The 16,870-nt window shown below is 48.1% G+C and overlaps 1 protein-coding gene across 1 annotated transcript; it reads left to right on the top strand.

The window, feature by feature from the left end:
• The first annotated feature begins 13,181 nt into the window (after nucleotides 1-13,181).
• Nucleotides 13,182-16,496, top strand: LOC123092303 (ABC transporter I family member 20). The gene is made up of 7 exons (XM_044514039.1): nucleotides 13,182-13,485; nucleotides 13,575-13,708; nucleotides 13,879-13,998; nucleotides 15,500-15,595; nucleotides 15,690-15,842; nucleotides 15,923-16,000; nucleotides 16,085-16,496. The coding sequence occupies exons 1-7, from the start codon at nucleotides 13,335-13,337 to the stop codon at nucleotides 16,286-16,288; spliced, it is 936 nt and encodes a 311-aa protein (XP_044369974.1). The 5' UTR covers nucleotides 13,182-13,334; the 3' UTR covers nucleotides 16,289-16,496.
• The last annotated feature ends 374 nt before the right edge of the window (nucleotides 16,497-16,870 follow it).

The following is a 16,870-nucleotide window of genomic DNA, read 5'->3' as shown; positions in this document are numbered from 1 at the left end:
TCAAGATCTATAGAGATAGATCGAGACGCCTCATAGGTCTTTCACAAAGCACATACCTTGATAAGATTTTGAAGAGATTCAGAATGGATCAGTCCAAGAAGGGGTTCTTGCCTATGTTACAAGGTATGAGACTGAGCTCAGCTCAGTCACCGACCACGGCAAAAGATAAAGAAGAGATGAGTGTCATCCCCTATGCTTCAGCCATAGGATCTATTATGTATGCCATGCTGTGTACCAGACCCGATGTAAACCTTGCCGTAAGTTTGGTAGCAAGATACCAAAGTAATCCCGGCAAGGAACACTGGACAGTGGTCAAGAATATCCTGAAGTACCTGAAAAGGACAAAGGACATGTTTCTCGTTTATGGAGGAGACGAAGAGCTCGTCCTAAAGGGTTACGTTGACGCTAGCTTCGACTCAGATCTGGATGACTCTAAGTCACAAACCGGATACGTGTATATGTTGAATGGTGGAGCAGTAAGCTGGTGCAGCTGCAAGCAGAGCGTCGTGGCGGGATCTACGTGTGAAGCGGAGTACATGGCAGCCTCGGAGGCAGCACATGAAGCGATTTGGGTGAAGGAGTTCATCACCGACCTAGGAGTCATACCCAATGCGTCGGGGCCGATCAAACTCTTCTGTGACAACACTGGAGCTATTGCCCTCGCAAAGGAGCCCAGGTTTCACAAGAAGACCAGGCACATCAAGCGTCGTTTCAACTCCATCCGTGAAAATGTTCAAGATGGAGACATAGAGATTTGCAAAGTGCACACGGATCTGAATGTCGCAGATCCGCTGACTAAACCTCTCTCGCGTGCAAAACATGATCAACACCAGAACTCTATGGGTGTTCGATTCATCACAATGTAACTAGATTAGTGACTCTAGTGCAAGTGGGAGACTGTTGGAAATATTCCCTAGAGGCAATAATAAAAGTATTATTATATTTCATTGTTCATGATAATTGTCTTTTATTCATGCTATAACTGTATTATCCGGAAATCGTAATACACGTGTGAATACTTAGACCACACTATGTCCCTGGTAAGCCTCTAGTTGACCAGCTCGTTGTGATCAACAGATAGTCATGGTTTCCTGACTATGGACATTGGATGTCGTTGATAACGGGATCACATCATTAGGAGAATGATGTGATGGACAAGACCCAATCCTAAGCACAGCATAAAAGATCGTGTAGTTCGTTTTGCTAGAGCTTTGCAAGTGTCAAGTATCTCTTCCTTCGACCATGAGATCGTGTAACTCCCGGATACCGTAAGAGTGCCTTGGGTGTACCAAACGTCACAACGTAACTGGGTGACTATAAAGGTGCATTACAGGTATCTCCGAAAGTAGCTGTTGGGTTGACACGGATCGAGACTGGGATTTGTCACTCCGTATGATAGAGAGGTATCTCTGGGCCCACTCGGTAATGCATCATCGTATTGAGCTCAATGTGACCAAGGTGTTGGACACGGGATCATGCATTACGGTACGAGTAAAGTGACTTGCCGGTAACGAGACTGAACAAGGTATTGGGATACCGACGATCGAGTCTCGGGCAAGTAACGTACCGATTGACAAAGGGAATTGCATACAGGGTTTGATCGAATCCTCGACATAGTGGTTCATCCGATGACAACATCGAGGAGCATGTGGGAGCCATCATGGGTATCCAGATCCCGCTGATGGTTATTGACTGAGAGAGTCTCGGTCATGTCTGCATGTCTCCCGAACCCGTAGGGTCTACACACTTAAGGTTCAGTTACGCTAGGGTTATAGGGATATGTATATGCAGTAACCCGAATGTTGTTCGGAGTCCCAGATGAGATCCCGGACGTCACGAGGAGTTCTGGAATGGTCCGGAGGTAAAGATTTATATATGGGAAGTCCTGTTTCGGGCATCGGGACAAGTTTCGGGGTTATCGGTATTGTACCGGGACCACCGGAAGGGTCCCGGGGGTCCACCGGGTGGGTCCACCTGTCCCGGGGGGCCACATGGGCTGTAAGGGGGTGCGCCTTGGCCTAATGGGCCAAGGGCACCAGCCCCACATAGGCCCATGCGCCTAGGGTTTAAGGGGGCAAGAGTCCTAGGAGGGTAAGGCACCTCCTAGGTGCCTTGGGGGGAGGGAAAACCCCCCTTGGCCGCCGCACCCCCTAGGAGATTGGATCTCCTAGGGCCGGCCACCCCCCCTTGGCACCCCTATATATAGTGGGGGAGAGGAGGGACTTCATACCGGAACGCCCTGGCCTTTGGTTGCCTCCTTCTCCCTCCCCAACACCTCCTCCACCTCCATAGTGCTTAGCGAAGCTCTACCGGAGTACTGCAGCTCCATCAACACCACGCCGTCGTGCTGCTGCTGGTGCCATCTCCCTCAACCTCTCCTCCCTTCCTTGCTGGATCAAGAAGGAGGAGACGTGGCTGTTCCGTACGTGTGTTGAACGCGGAGGTGCCGTCCGTTTGGCGCTGGTCATCGGTGATTTGGATCACATCGAGTACGACTACATCATCACCTTGCAAGCTTCCGCACACGATCTACAAGTGGTATGTAGATGCAAACTCTCTCCCTAGACTCGTTGCTTAGATGAACTCATAGATGGATCTTGGTGAAACCGTAGGAAAATTTTTAATTTTCTGCAACGTTCCCCAACAGCAGTGTGCTCCTCGATACGGAGGGAGCGTTCCGTATTTCCATTGACTGTTATGACGCCACGTGGGCCGGGCATCTTGAGCTTTAAATACATGTAGTGTGGGACCGCGTTGAATCGAGCGAAAGCGGTCCATCCGAGCAGTGCATGATAGCCACTTCAGAAGGGGGCGATATCGAAGATCAAGTCTTCATTGCGGAAGTTGTCGGGTGATCCAAAGACGACCTCCAATGTTATTGAGCCCGAGCAACGGGCTTCTACACCAGGTATTACTCCTTTAAAGGTAGTTTTTGTGGGCTTTATTCTTGACGGATCAATACCTATTTTGCGGATGGTGTCCTGGTAAAGCAGGTTAAGACTACTGCCACCGTCCACGAGGACTCGCGTGAGGCGAAATCCTTCGATGATTGGATCGAGGACCAAAGTTGCCGAACCTCCATGACGGATACTGGTCGGGTGGTCCTTTCGATCGAAGGTGACCGGACAAGCCGACCATGGGTTGAATTTTGGGGCGACCGGCTCTACAGTGTACACGTCCCTTAATGCACGCTTGCGCTCCCTCTTGGGGATGTGAGTGACATAGATCATATTCACTGTTTTGACCTCAGGGGGGAATTTCTCTTGTCCTCCTATGTTCTTTGGGCGAGGTTCTTCAGCGTCGTCCTCACTGGGTGGCCGTTTCCCCTTGTGTTCGGCGTTGAGGTTGCCAGCCTGTTTAAAGACCCAACAATTTTTGTTGGTGTGATTGACAGGTTTATCGGGGGTGCCATGAATCTGGCAAGGCCGATCAAGTATTCTGTCCAAACTGGATGGACCATCTTTATTTCCTTTGAATGGCTTCTTCCGTTGACCGGATTTGGAGCCACTGAATCGGGTGTTGACCACTTTGTCTTCATTATTGTTTTGACGCTTGTGTTTGTCGCGTCGTGGCTTGCCATTGCTGTCCCTGGCTTCAGAGGTGCTTGGGTTGCTGGTGCTATTTCTTCTATGAGCTAGCCAGGTATCTTCTCCTGCGAAAAAGCGGGTCATAAGTGCGGTAAGGGCTGCCATGGACTTCGGCTTCTCTTGGCCGAGGTGTGAGGCAAGCCACTCATCTCGGACGCTGTGTTTGAAGGCCGCGAGGGCTTCAGCGTCCGGACAATCCACAATCTGGTTCTTTTTGATTAAGAACTTGGTCCAGAGCTTTCGGGCTAATTCACCGGGTTGCTGGATTATGTGACTAAGGTCATCGGCGTCTAAGGGGGCGAACATAGGTACCTTGGAAGTTGTCTCTAAAGGCATCCTCCAAGTCTTCCCAGCTACCAATAGAGTTTTCTGGGAGGCTTCTCAGCCAGTGCCGGTTTGGTCCCTTAAGTTTTAGAGGGAGGTACTTGATGGCATGTAAGTCGTCACCGTGGGCCATGTGGATGAGGAGAAGAAAATCTTCAATCCATACTGCGGGATCTGTTATGCCATCGTATCATTCAATGTTCATGGGTTTAAACCCTTCTGGGAACTGGTGCTCCATTACCTCATCGGTGAAGCATAGGGGGTGTGCGGCGCCTCTGTATCGGGCAACGTCAAGACATAGTTTGGATGGAGTCCGTATGCGGTTTCCGGCCCGGGTGAGGTTGTGCTTGTCGCGCCAGGCCTGATGGCCGTCTTCCCGCACTGGTGCACGCCCCCTTGATCCATAGATTGATCTGGTATGACCGGGTCTATTGTCCAGGTCCTGTCGCAGGTCGTACGTGCATCCTGCAGCTGCTGTCTCTCTGCCTCTAGGGCGAGGTGGTGCAGTCTGGTGTTCGGCTTGAGTTGTCGCTCTGTCCCGGCCACGGGGTGGTCGTTCAGATCCGTCCGCAGCGTTACATGCTGTCGGTATAGGTTCCCGGACCTTGTCGTCGAATTGGGATAGCAGCCTGCGTTTTGGGTAACTCTTAGTTGGGCGCTCGAGGCTGTATTCCTCGGCTGCCATGACATTAGTCCATCTGTCATTGAGTAGATCCTGATCAGCTTGAAGCTGCTTCTTTTCAGGCTTCTTGCAGTGGCTATTAGCCGGCGCTTAAAGCGCTCTTGTTTGAGGGGTTCCTCTGGCATGATGAAATCTTCGTCACCGAGGCTCTCGTCCTCTTCGGAGATCGGTAAGTAGTTACTATCCTCCAAGCCCTCGTTCCCGACAGGATCGTCGGGGTTAACTTACCCATGCTCCCAATCATCCTGTTCGGATGTTGGCTTGATAGGGGCTTCTTGGTCTTCGGCGTTCTCCGGAGTATCATTGTCTCCGGTACTGGTATTGCTGTCTTTTCCGCGACGCGATTTCGAGCAGTGTCGCTGACGTCGACGCTTTGGTGGTGCCTCAGAAGGATTACGGGACCCTTCCCACCATCGCCGTCATCCTCTTTGGGTGTATCCACCATGTACACATCATATGTGGAAGTGGGCGTCCAGCGTTCGGTGAATGACGGGTTCTGGCTTTGCTGCTCTTTGGCATCATTGTCCATACCGTCGATGTCTTCTTAGGCGTAGTCGAGCATGTCGGTCAAGTCTTCGACAGTGGCTATGAAGTGGGTGGTGGGTGGGACGTAAAATTCCCCGCTCTCAGCCCCTAGTATGGGCTGGGCGTAGTCAGGCAGTGATTCTTCTGCAATGGCGAGAAGTCGCATTAAGTCCAGGGGTTTGTTAAAAAGCGAGGTTTGGACGGGGAAGCGAGAGTCCATGGAGTTGGGCGGGATAGAAGTTCCTTGGCCGAGCTCGCATAACACGGACTTCGACAGTTCGGAGCTGGTGTTCGGGGGTGAGTCCGGCTTCATGTTGATAAAGGGAGCCTGGCATGACTCCGGGTCTGCCGGTGAAACGATCCCCTCCGTCTCTCCAGTGCTAAGCTCTATGGCCGCGGAGAGTCCAGCGGGCTCTAAACTCCTGTCTTCGGACCAGGTGATGTGTTCTGGATCTAAGGCCAGAGCTGTGGTTGGAGCCGTGAACCCTTGGAAGATCAAGTCTCCTCGAATATCAGGGGCATAGTACAGATTTCCAAAACTGATTTGATGACCAGGGGCGTAGCTGTCAAACTGCTCCAGGTGGCCAATCGAATTGGCATGCAGTGTGAAGCCGCCGAATACGAAGATTTGGCCGGGGAGAAAAGTCTCCCTCAAGGCGGTATAGTTGTAGATGATCGATGGAGCCATCAAGCCTTCTAGTGACGACACAGTGGAACTCTCAATGAAAGCACCAATGTCGGTGTCAAAACCGGCAGATCTCGGGTAGGGGGTCCCGAACTGTGCGTCTAAGGATCAAAGGTAATAGGAGGCAGGGGACACGATGTTTACCCAGGTTCGGGCCCTCTTAATGGAGGTAATACCCTACTTCATGCTTGATTGACTTTGATGAGTATAAGGGTTACAAGAGTTGATCTACCTCGAGATCGTAATGGCTAAACCCTAGATGTCTAGCATGTATGATTGTTCTGCCCCTACGGACTAAACCCTCTAGTTTATATAGACACCAGAGGGACCTAGTGTTGTACAGAGTCGGTTTACAGAGAAAGGAAGATGCAAAATCCAAACACCAAGCTTGCCATCCACGCAAAGGAGAGTCCCATCCGGACACGAGGGAGGGCCATCTGTCTTGTATCTTTGCGGCCCATCAATCCGGCCCATATCGCATAGCCCGGACGCCCGAGGACCCCCTAGTCCAGGACTCCCTTAGCGGTCTTCGGCGTTTTCCTGGGTTTCATTATCTCCGGTGCCGGTATTACTAACCTTTGCCCTACGCGATCGTGAGCGGCGCCGCTGATGCAGGCGCTTTGGTGGTTCATCGACGAGCTTGTCCTTGCCTGGATCTTGAATGCCATCATCGTCCTTTCCCTCAGGAGTGTCCACCATGTATACATCGTAGGTAGAAGTGGTCGTCCAACGCCCTTTAATAGGCGGGTTTTGGCTTTGTTCGGCATCAACATCATCGTCTATGTCGTCGATGTCTTCGGAGGCGTAGTCTAGCATGTCAGTTAAATCCTCGATAGTGGCTATTAAGTGGGTGGTGGGTGGGGTGTAAAATTCCCCAACCTCAGCCAACAACCTGTGCTGGGTGTAGTTCGGAGGCTAGGCTTCCGGAATGGCGAGGGATTGTATTAAGCCTAGTGCTTCGTCTAAGAGCGAAAGCTAGATAGGAGTCTGCGGATCTGCGGGCCAGGCACTAGATCGAGCCCGATGGACGCAGACCTCGACAGTTCGGAGTTGCTACCCATAGGCGAGTCCAGCTCTCCAATGACTGGGAGAGTCCCGTTTCACTCCACATTTACCAACGGCACGATCACATCTGGGTCTCCGGTTGAGAGTTCCATGATAGGATAGAGTCCGGCGGGGTCGATCCTCTCGTCGCCGGACAACACGGTTTGCCCCGGATCTAAGGCCAAGGCAGGTGTGAACATTGACTCCTGGACGGGATCTGATAGTGGATCCGAAGGGCCTCTTCATGAGGGTGGGGAGCGGCAGTCGGGGCCGCGAACCCCTCGAAGATCAGATCTCCTCGGATATCAACGACATAATTCAAGCTCCCAAACCTGATCTAGTGACCGGGGGCGTAACTGTCGACCTACTCAAGGTGACTGGCCGAGTCAGCACGTAGCACGATGCCGCCGAATACAAAGACCTGTCCGGGGATAAAAGTCTCCCTAGACATAGCATCATCGTTGATGGAGAGGCGCACCATCAATCCTTCTGTTGACAACACAGCAGAGCTCTCAATGAAAGCACCAATGTCGGTGTCAAAAGTGGCAGATCTCGGGTAGGGGCCCCCAAGTTGTGTGTCTGAGGATCAATGGTAACAATGGACAAAGGGACACAATGTATACCCAGGTTCGGGCCCTCTTAAAGGAGGTAAAACCCTACATCCTACTTGATTGTATTCGATGAGTATAGGGGTTACAAGAGTTGATCTACCTCGAGATCGTAATGGCTAAACCCTAGCTTGTTAGCCTATGAATATTATGATCCTGCCTACGATCTAAACCCCCCGGTTTATATAGACATCGAAGGGGCCTAGGGTTGTACAGAGTCGGTTTACAGAGAAAGGAACTAGCATATCCGGACACCTAATCTTGCCATTCACATATACATGGGTCCTAACCGGACACGGGAGGTGGTCTTATTCCTTCATCTTTACAGCCCATCAGTCCAGCCCATATTGAATAGGCCGGATGCCCAAGGACCCCTAGTCCAGGACTCCCTCAGTGGTCAAAGTTCACATTGAGTCCATAGGAAAGCCAATAATATTAAAAGGGAATGAGGTTTTGATCATGAATCATTTGCTCAAAGTGCTTAGAGATATTGCTCCAAAACACTCAGCCACACCCTCACATCCCTATTTGTCCTAAACCTTAAAGTCAAACTTGGTCCCACCGATACACATCTACTTGGTCTCACCGAGATACACTTGTTTGAGCCACTGCCTAAATCCTAGCAACTCGGTCTCAGCAAGATACCATTTGGTCACATCGAAGTGCGCTTGCCAACCTTTTGTAACCTATTGGTTTCATCTTGGAATTTCTGAGTGGTTTCGATCGGTGTCACCGAAGTGTGGAAATTGCTTAGGTAGTCACCCATCGGCCCCTTCAAGCTGTGTCATATGGTCTCACCAAAAAGCCTAAAGTTCAAACCTTTTGCACTAATCGATCTCACTGAGTAATTTCACCTGGTCCCATCGAGTTGTGGATAAAAGGTGTGTAATGGTTAGATTTTTTATGTTGCCTATATATACCCCACCCATTCCATAAACTCTTAGAGAGAGCAAGCAGGACGAAATTACCACTTCCCATATCCATTTTCTAAGAGAGAACCACCTACACTTGTGTTGAAATCAAGGGGATTCCACTCCAAACTTTGATCTTGATTTCTAGCCCCCTCAAGTTGCTTTCCACTCTGGTCCTTCTCCTACTACCATGGCAAATCTGTGAAAGAGTGATTCAGTGTTGAGGAGACTATCTTTTGAAGCACAAGCGCAAGGAGTTCATCATCATCAACAACATTTATTACCTTTTGGAGAGTGTTGTCTCTTAGATTGGTTAGGTGTCATTTGAGAGCCTTCAAATCTCGTGGAGTTGAACCAAGGAGTTTGTACGGGCAAGGAGATCGCCTATTTCATGAAGATCTATCCCGAGTGAGGCTATTCCTTCGTGGGCGAAAGCCATGGACATAGACAAGGTTACTCTTCATTGACCCTTCGTAGGTGTAGCCCTCCGTGGACTCGCGTAGTCTTTATGCTCCATGCATTGAAGCCTCCATCAATGTGGACGTACGATAGCACCACGTAGCGGAACCACGCCAAAAATCATCGTGTTTTCATTGCGTCTGATCTTCTAAACTCTACCCCTTTACTTTCTTGCACTTGCATGTTATTCACTACCCGCTGCCCATACTCTAGATATGCATGTGTAGATTGTATTGGTTGCCACTTAACTTGTGCTAAAATCTGCCTAAGATTCAAGAAAATTAAAAATTGCACCTTTTACCTTGTTAGTGTATATTCACTTCCATCTAGATCTATATTCTCGCCCCTCCAGCACGACAACATTTCTTATACCATATGTTGATGACATAGGGGATTGACGTAAAATTTCACCACCATTTCTTGGGCACAATGTATATTTTGTGACTAAAGCAATCATGTATAATGGTTTTATGCCTTTGGAAGCACAAGTAAAAGATCCACCAATACAAGGCGAACCTATGGTTAATCAGACATTATATTTTATGTTTTGTTCTACTTTCATGGGTTTTGACATTGACAAAAATTCCAATGTGGACAAGACATGCAGTTCTATTTAGCATCATATTGCTTCTCTCATGCCACTGGATGATCAACTTCCGAGGTTCGCTTTGTCATATTGTTGATTCTGCTAATGAGAAAACGAAACATAGAAGCATTCCAACATTTTATTTTCTAATCTACAATATCATAGACGAAGCCAACGACGCATACTCACCCGGGCATTTACAAGACACGCCTATCTCCAGCTGGTTTAGGATAACCTTTTGCCAGGGGTTCCCCTTTTTATTATTGATTTTTGAAGGGATGGCATCCTTTTTGAAAGAACGCAAATCCCTGGCGAACGATCGCCAGCGGGACGCTTGGGGTGGCATTTTACAAAATTGCCATGATAGCTTATTTAATTTACGTGTTTTTTTCTTCCGAAAACTGTGATCTAGATCGGATAGCTTTGGGGCGTTCGCTGGAATCTCACCCCCCAGTGAACGTTCTCCAGATAGCTACACTGTTTCGTTTAGAAAACAAATTTGCTTTTTGTTTTGAGACAATTCCGCGAAGCTTTATTAGTTCGTCACAATGTTTACACGGACGGACGACAGATTTCCCGGATGGCCTAACCAGACATGGCGGCCACCTCCCACGGTAAGTGCATGCTTCGCTAAATTGTGAGCTTCAAAATTGGAGCTCCTACTTTCATAGACTATATTACATGAAATGAAAGAACTAGACATATCTCTAATCTCCTGAACTATCGCACCATAGCAGGCCAAGTTACGCTTTTGGATATCGTCCACCACTACCTTGCAATCGGAAGCCACCTGGATATGTTGGATGTATAAATCATTCGCCAAAGCCAAAGCCTCCCGTATAGCCAAAGCTACCAGAGTGGGTGGGTCGGATATGAATCTGAAAACAAGTGCTGAAGCACCCAGGAAAGTACCTCCCTGATCCCTGGCAATGACGCCAATGGAGCCAAAACCATGCCTAGAGATTGCGGCATCACCGTTGAACTTCGAGTATCCTGGTGCCAGCGGGATCCAAGATGGCCTAGATTGTGGCGTGGTGTTGGCAGCAACAGGTGAAGCTTTAATATTTATCTCTCTCAGCTCCATGATGTGATGAAACCATGAACTATCGCTGGTGCTTGGAAAATATTTTCATGAGTGGCCTTTCTTCTCGCTCCCCAAATTGCCCAAAGGGTTACCACCACTCGCACAAAATCATCTTGCGACATGATCTTATGTAAGGCAAAAATCCAATCCTTTGCACTATCCTCCATATGACCACTCATTATCTCTAGTATATGATCCGGCGCTAGCACCCAGACACTGCCTGCCATAGGTCAGGAGAGGAGCGCATGTCTCCAAGTGTCCTGAGCTCCACACAGAGCACATGTATTAGTTGTAGCCATGTTACGGTGTTCCAGCAAAACGTTACAAGGGATGGATTGTCTTGCTAATCTCCAGATAAATACCCGAAGTTTTGATGGGACCTTGAGATGCCAGATAGAAGACCACTGGTTACTCTCGGCCTGGTTCCCTGACGTACCCGCTTCCTCATCAATCCAACTCTCCCTGCTTAGCTTCGTGCGCAGGATCATACGGTACGCAGACCGGACCGTGAAAATTCCCTTGGATTCCTCATGCCACGCCTAGAAATCCAAAACTGTTCGTGTACACAACGGTATTTTGAGGATTTCTTCCGCATCAAAGTGTGTAAATACTGCCCTGGCCTGAGGCTCATTCCAGGAGGCATTCGTGTTGTCTATGAGCTGTGAAACCAACAAAGGAGGGTTAGGAACAAGAGAGGTTATTGGTCGTTTGTAACTATCCCGTGGAATCCAATTATGTGTCCAAATGCTCGTACTCGTCCCATCACCAATCCTCCGAATGATTCCTTGAGCCATAATATCACGGCCATCCAGAATCGACCTCCAAATCTGAGAAGGATGTGATCCCAACTCTGCCTGTAGCAAGCTGCAGCTCGGAAAATAAATTGCCTTTAACATCCTAGCGCTCAGCGATGTATCATTTGTCTGTATACGCCATGCTTGTCTTGCAAGTAGAGCTAAGTTAAAAATTTCTAGGTCACGGAAACCCAAACCACCAAGATGTTTTGGACGTGTCATTATATCCCATGCCACCCAACTGGGCTTCCTTTTTCCTTGCTTGGATCCCCACCAAAATTGCCTGATGATCGAAGTAATGCTCTCACATAAGCCTCTTGGGGGCCTGAAGCATGACATGGAAAAGACAGGTATAGCTTGTGCCACTGATTTGATCAATATTTCCTTCCCTGCTGCTGACAGAAGCTTTTCCATCCACCCTTTAATCTTCTCCCATACCCGGTCACAGAGGTACTTGAAGGTCCCATTCTTGGAGTGGCCAACATCAGTGGGCATCCCCAAATAGCATTCACTGAGGGTTTCATTATGAACTTGTAAAGAATTCTTCACCGCTTGTCTCACCTGACCGGGGCAACCCTTGCTGAAGAAGATTGATGATTTGTCGTGATTAATTCTCTGTCCCGAAGCACTGCAATATATGTCCAACATGTTTGACACTGCAACTGCCCCCTCCACACTGTCCTTAAAAAGCAACAGGCTGTCATCTGCAAATAGAAGGTGATTAATAGTAGGCGCCGAAGGAGCCACTTTAATACCTGATAAGGACGATGACTGAGAACTGGTTTTCAGGAGGCACGAAAGGCCCTCTGCTGCAATCAAGAACAGGTAAGGGGATATTGGGTCTCCCTGTCGGATCCCTCTCGAAGGTTGAAAAGATTCAAGTTTCTCGCCATTAAACATCACCGAGAAAGAAACTGAAGTAATCATGCCAATGACTATATCGATCCACTGTCGGGAAAAACCAAGCTTTGACATTATAGCCCGAAGATAGGACCACTCTAGCCTATCGTAGGCTTTCATCATATCTAGTTTCAGAGCACATGAGCTATTACCTTTTGATCTGGAGCGTTTCGTGAAATGCAGACACTCATAAGAGGCAATAATATTATCCGTGATCAGTCTGCCTGGTACAAAAGCAGATTGTTCCTTCGAAATGATATCAGGCAAGATTACTTTCAGCCTATTTGCTACTACTTTAGAGGCAATCTTGTATAACACGTTGCACAAACTGATCGGCCTATACTGGGATAAATTTGTGGGGTTCGTTACCTTTGGAATGAGAACAAGAATAGTGTCATTGATGCATTCGGCATTCTCCTCCCCTTTTACAATTCTCAGTACTATCTTTGTAACTTCCTCACCACAAATATCCCAATGACGCTGATAAAAATGAGCCGGAAAACCGTCCGGACCCGGTGCCTTGGTTGGAAACATCTGAAACAATGCAATTTTTACCTCCTCTCTGGTATATGGCGCACAAAGGAAGCATTCATTTCCTCTGTAACCTTCCTTGGTACATGAACAAGGACCTCCTCCATATTCTGGGTTCCCTCAGACTCATATAAATTCTGGTAGAAAGCATTCACTATAGCCTTTAGCTCTTCCGGATCTGTTATCTCAGCGCCCATAGAATTATGGAGAGCTTTTATCATGTTCTTTTTTCTCCTGAGACTAGCGCGCAGGTGAAAAAATCTCGTGTTTTTGTCTCCCGCCGAGAGCCATTTCAACCTAGACCTTTGCCGCCACATTGATCTCCTCTCGATGATACATCTCTATTAATTTCTCTAGAAAACAGATTTGCTGTCCGTCGGTGGCCAGTTCTGGGGCTCCAAAACAGAGACGTGGCCCTGTGCTGTCCTTGGGTTCCCGAATTAAAAGCTGTCTCTACCGGGCCAGCCACCTACCGCGGCCCAACAATCTCACCAACCGGAGCCTAGCAAACTTTCAACACGTTGGCCCGCTACTCTTCTCCTGTCCTGTCCACCAGCCGAAACTCAGAGCTCCGAGCTCCGCCTCTGACTCCACCTCCGGCCACGGCGGGCACCATGGCGCCAACGGTGGAGATCAGGAATCTCACCTTCACCTACCCGGGAATCGACGGCAAGCCGCCGCCCGGAGCACCGCCCCTCATCGAGGACGTCTGCTTCTCCCTCGAAGCCGGTCAGCGCTGCCTTCTCGTCGGCTCCAACGGCGCAGGTAGCTCTTGGCCCCTCTCTCCCTCGCCGGCTCGTCTCGTTTCTGTCCTCCTGTTTGCGGGCTTTGATGTGGGTGGGTGCGGGGGGCAGGTAAGACAACGATACTGAAGATACTGGGCGGGAAGCACATGGTGGATCCGAGCATGGTTGGGGTCCTGGGAAGGTCGGCCTTCCACGACACGGCGCTTACCTCCTCCGGAGACCTCTGCTACCTTGGCGGCGAGGTGGGCATACAATTTAAGAATTTCATTCCTCGTCCGTTGTGCAATTGTTTTCCTTTTTCAAGACTCTGTTGTGCATTTGTGAGGCTAAACATTGGTCAAGGCGTGCGCGAATTTTGCCACTAACCGTCTTCCGATGAATTTAATTTTGTAAATTTCCCCGATGGACGCAGTGGAGGCGCGATGTTGCCTTTGCCGGCTACCAGGTGAATATACAGATGGACATTTCGGCAGAGAAAATGCTATTTGGTGTCACTGGCGTTGATCCTCAGAGAAGAGATGAGCTTATCAAGGCAAGTTCACCCCAAAATTACCAATACAAATTCATCGTTAAATCACATTTGCCATGGGGAGCTTAGTTTTCAGATTAATGATACCATGTTCACAAAACTGAAGTTTGCTATTTTAGCTTCCTTGCTTTCATGCATCAATATTCTATACTGGTTACTTATTTGTCACCCCCTTTGCCGGATTATGTGGGAATGGGTTGTGTGCCATACATGAGGACTTGAATTATCTGTTGCCTGAACTAGTGCTTCCGCAACAATCAAATTATATCCAGAAATCTCCCGTTTGTCTTGGTCATACTTGCATATTCTAACCAGTTACAGCCAATGGCATATAAACTATTTTAGCTAGCTGTATATTAAAGAACATTCCAAGTGCCTGACAATTCAGTTAAAGCATGTGCCGTGAGGTACTATACGACTGTTATCCTACAGGGATTGTAGTGTGCAATAGAGCTAATCATCACCAGTTCACCAGGCTCAGTAAGCTAGACTCTGTCTCTGTGATTGAAAGGGTGTTCAGAAAAGATTAAAATTCAAGATGTGAAACCTGTAGGTGTACTAGCTTCTAGCGAATGGCTCGCCGGTGCCGTACATATACATACACCGTGCCTGTAAAAATAATAAGCTAACCAGGACTTCCAGTCAAAAAATAAATCCAATCCACCCGGTTAGGACTATGTGGCGCCCCTGAACCTTGTGTAATGGTATGCTGGTAGAGAATACTTTTGAGGAACACCGATTGTTTGGAAGATCCTTTCGAGATGTAAAAGAACAGGTGTGCAACTTCGAATTGCAGATAGAACAACAAGAAGAGATTAAAAAAATCAAGTCTGTGTGTTATGTTTCTTGGGGAAAGTACTTGTGTTACCCTACCCATGTAAATCATTGATCTATAAATTAGGAACTAGGACATAGCATTTCGTATGTTGGTCGTATGATCTACTCCCTCCGTCCGAAGAAACTTGTCCCAAGCTTGTCCTTCAAATGGATGTATCTAGCACTAACTTGATGCTAGATACATCTATTTGAGGGACAAGCTTTTTCGGACGGAGGGAGTATAAATTAGGAGCTAGGACATACTATTCTTAGAGCAACTCCAAGGGCACTCCTCAAACCTCCCCCATATGTCCGGGCGAACAGTTCGGACACAGAAGCACCCTCCCAAAGGGCCTCCCCGAACCTGCCCTGTATGTACAGACTGTCCGGACCTCGCCAGACCAAGCCCATATATGGGGAGGAAATGGGGCTGTCCGGACATGTCCGCCATGCCCGGCCTGCCCCAGACGCATATGTCCAAACAATTTGGGGATAAATCAGGGAACACCGTTAAAGTCCGGATGTTTCTGCGGACAAATGGGGTGCCAAATTTTAGGTTTGCCCTTGGAGATGCTCTTACACTTAAATTATGTAAGCAACTAGGGCATAACATTTCGTTTGTTTGTCCTAATCATAAACCATTACACTTACTCTCATGTCCTACATTATTAAACTTTTCATGTTGCAGATTTTGGATGTTGACCTTACCTGGCGGATGCACAAGGCATCAGATGGTCAGAGGAGAAGAGTCCAGATTTGCATGGGACTTCTCAAGCCATTCAAGGTTTGTTTTGCCTTGCTTTGTCACCAAAAGATCAATCAAGTTCTCAACTTTGTGTGCACACAACAAGATTTTCATAAGTAAAAATGCAATGCAGGTTCTTCTTCTTGATGAGATAACAGTTGATCTTGATGTGTTGGCAAGAGCAAATCTGTTGACATATCTAAAGAAGGAATGTGCGGAACAAGGTGCAACAATTATCTATGCCACACATATCTTCGATGGCCTGGATGACTGGCCAACTCACATTGTGGGTTCCCTCACTCATACTTTACAAGATCATGAAATTTATGCAGACTATTAACACCTATTGGCGCCATTCGGTTTCAGGTCTATGTTGCTCATGGGAAGTTGCAACTAGCGCTGCCATTAGAAAAGGTGAAAGAAATGAGCCAGTTATCGCTCATGGTAAGTAGCATCAATGTGAACAAAAATATGCTTTAATTAGCACATCAAGAATGTTCATCAGATTTTGGTCCATTTGCATTTCAGAGAACAGTAGAGCGCTGGCTGAGGAAAGAGAGGGACGAAGACAGGAGGAAGAGAAAGGAGCGGAAGGAGAAAGGCCTCCCGGCATTCGACAAGGTCATTGAGGGGAGCAGAGTAGTGAACAACGGGTGGGCAGCAGGAAGGCTCACTTCGACGATAGCCGGGGAAGATAACTTTTCTTTCAGTTCAAACAGCGTTCTTCGGTAGTAATCCCACACTGCACTTTGGTTCTTGAGATGATGAATAACAGTCCTATAGCACCACACTCGAGGGATTTTGGCGGTAACAGCAACATTCTTGCACAAAAGGAACAGAGAATTTGACAAACCATGCACCCCTGCTGCATGTATACGACAATGTACTCTGAATCTATGATACTGGGCGTCGATTATTATTGTTTGATTTTTTTTCTGCATATATTATGTCTCTATTTTAGTCACTTGACTTGACATACCTTCGCCTAGCTAAAATTCAAAATATTCTCGGTGAAATAGGAAAGGAAGAACCATTGGAAATGCCCAGTAGGGTTGGCCTATTAGTTCTCCTTATTAATTTGCAGCCTAAGGGCAGCATCTCCAACGCTGACTTCACCTCAAAAAAGAAAAAAAGAAAACTCCAACGCTGACCTCAAACCGTCCGGACTGAGTTGTCTGCATTCGGTTTGCCGTCCAACGCAGTCCCACATCGGTCTGTCGATGTGTTAGCCTGTCCGTTTACTCGCAAACCGGAAGGAAACTCGCGGCAGTCCAGATAGTCGACATGTAGGATCCTCACACCCCGGCCTACTCA

The sequence above is a fragment of the Triticum aestivum genome, chromosome 4B (assembly GCF_018294505.1).
Source record: "Triticum aestivum cultivar Chinese Spring chromosome 4B, IWGSC CS RefSeq v2.1, whole genome shotgun sequence".
Classification (NCBI taxonomy): Eukaryota; Viridiplantae; Streptophyta; class Magnoliopsida; order Poales; family Poaceae; genus Triticum; species Triticum aestivum.
This window is presented reverse-complemented; position numbering and strand designations above follow the sequence as displayed.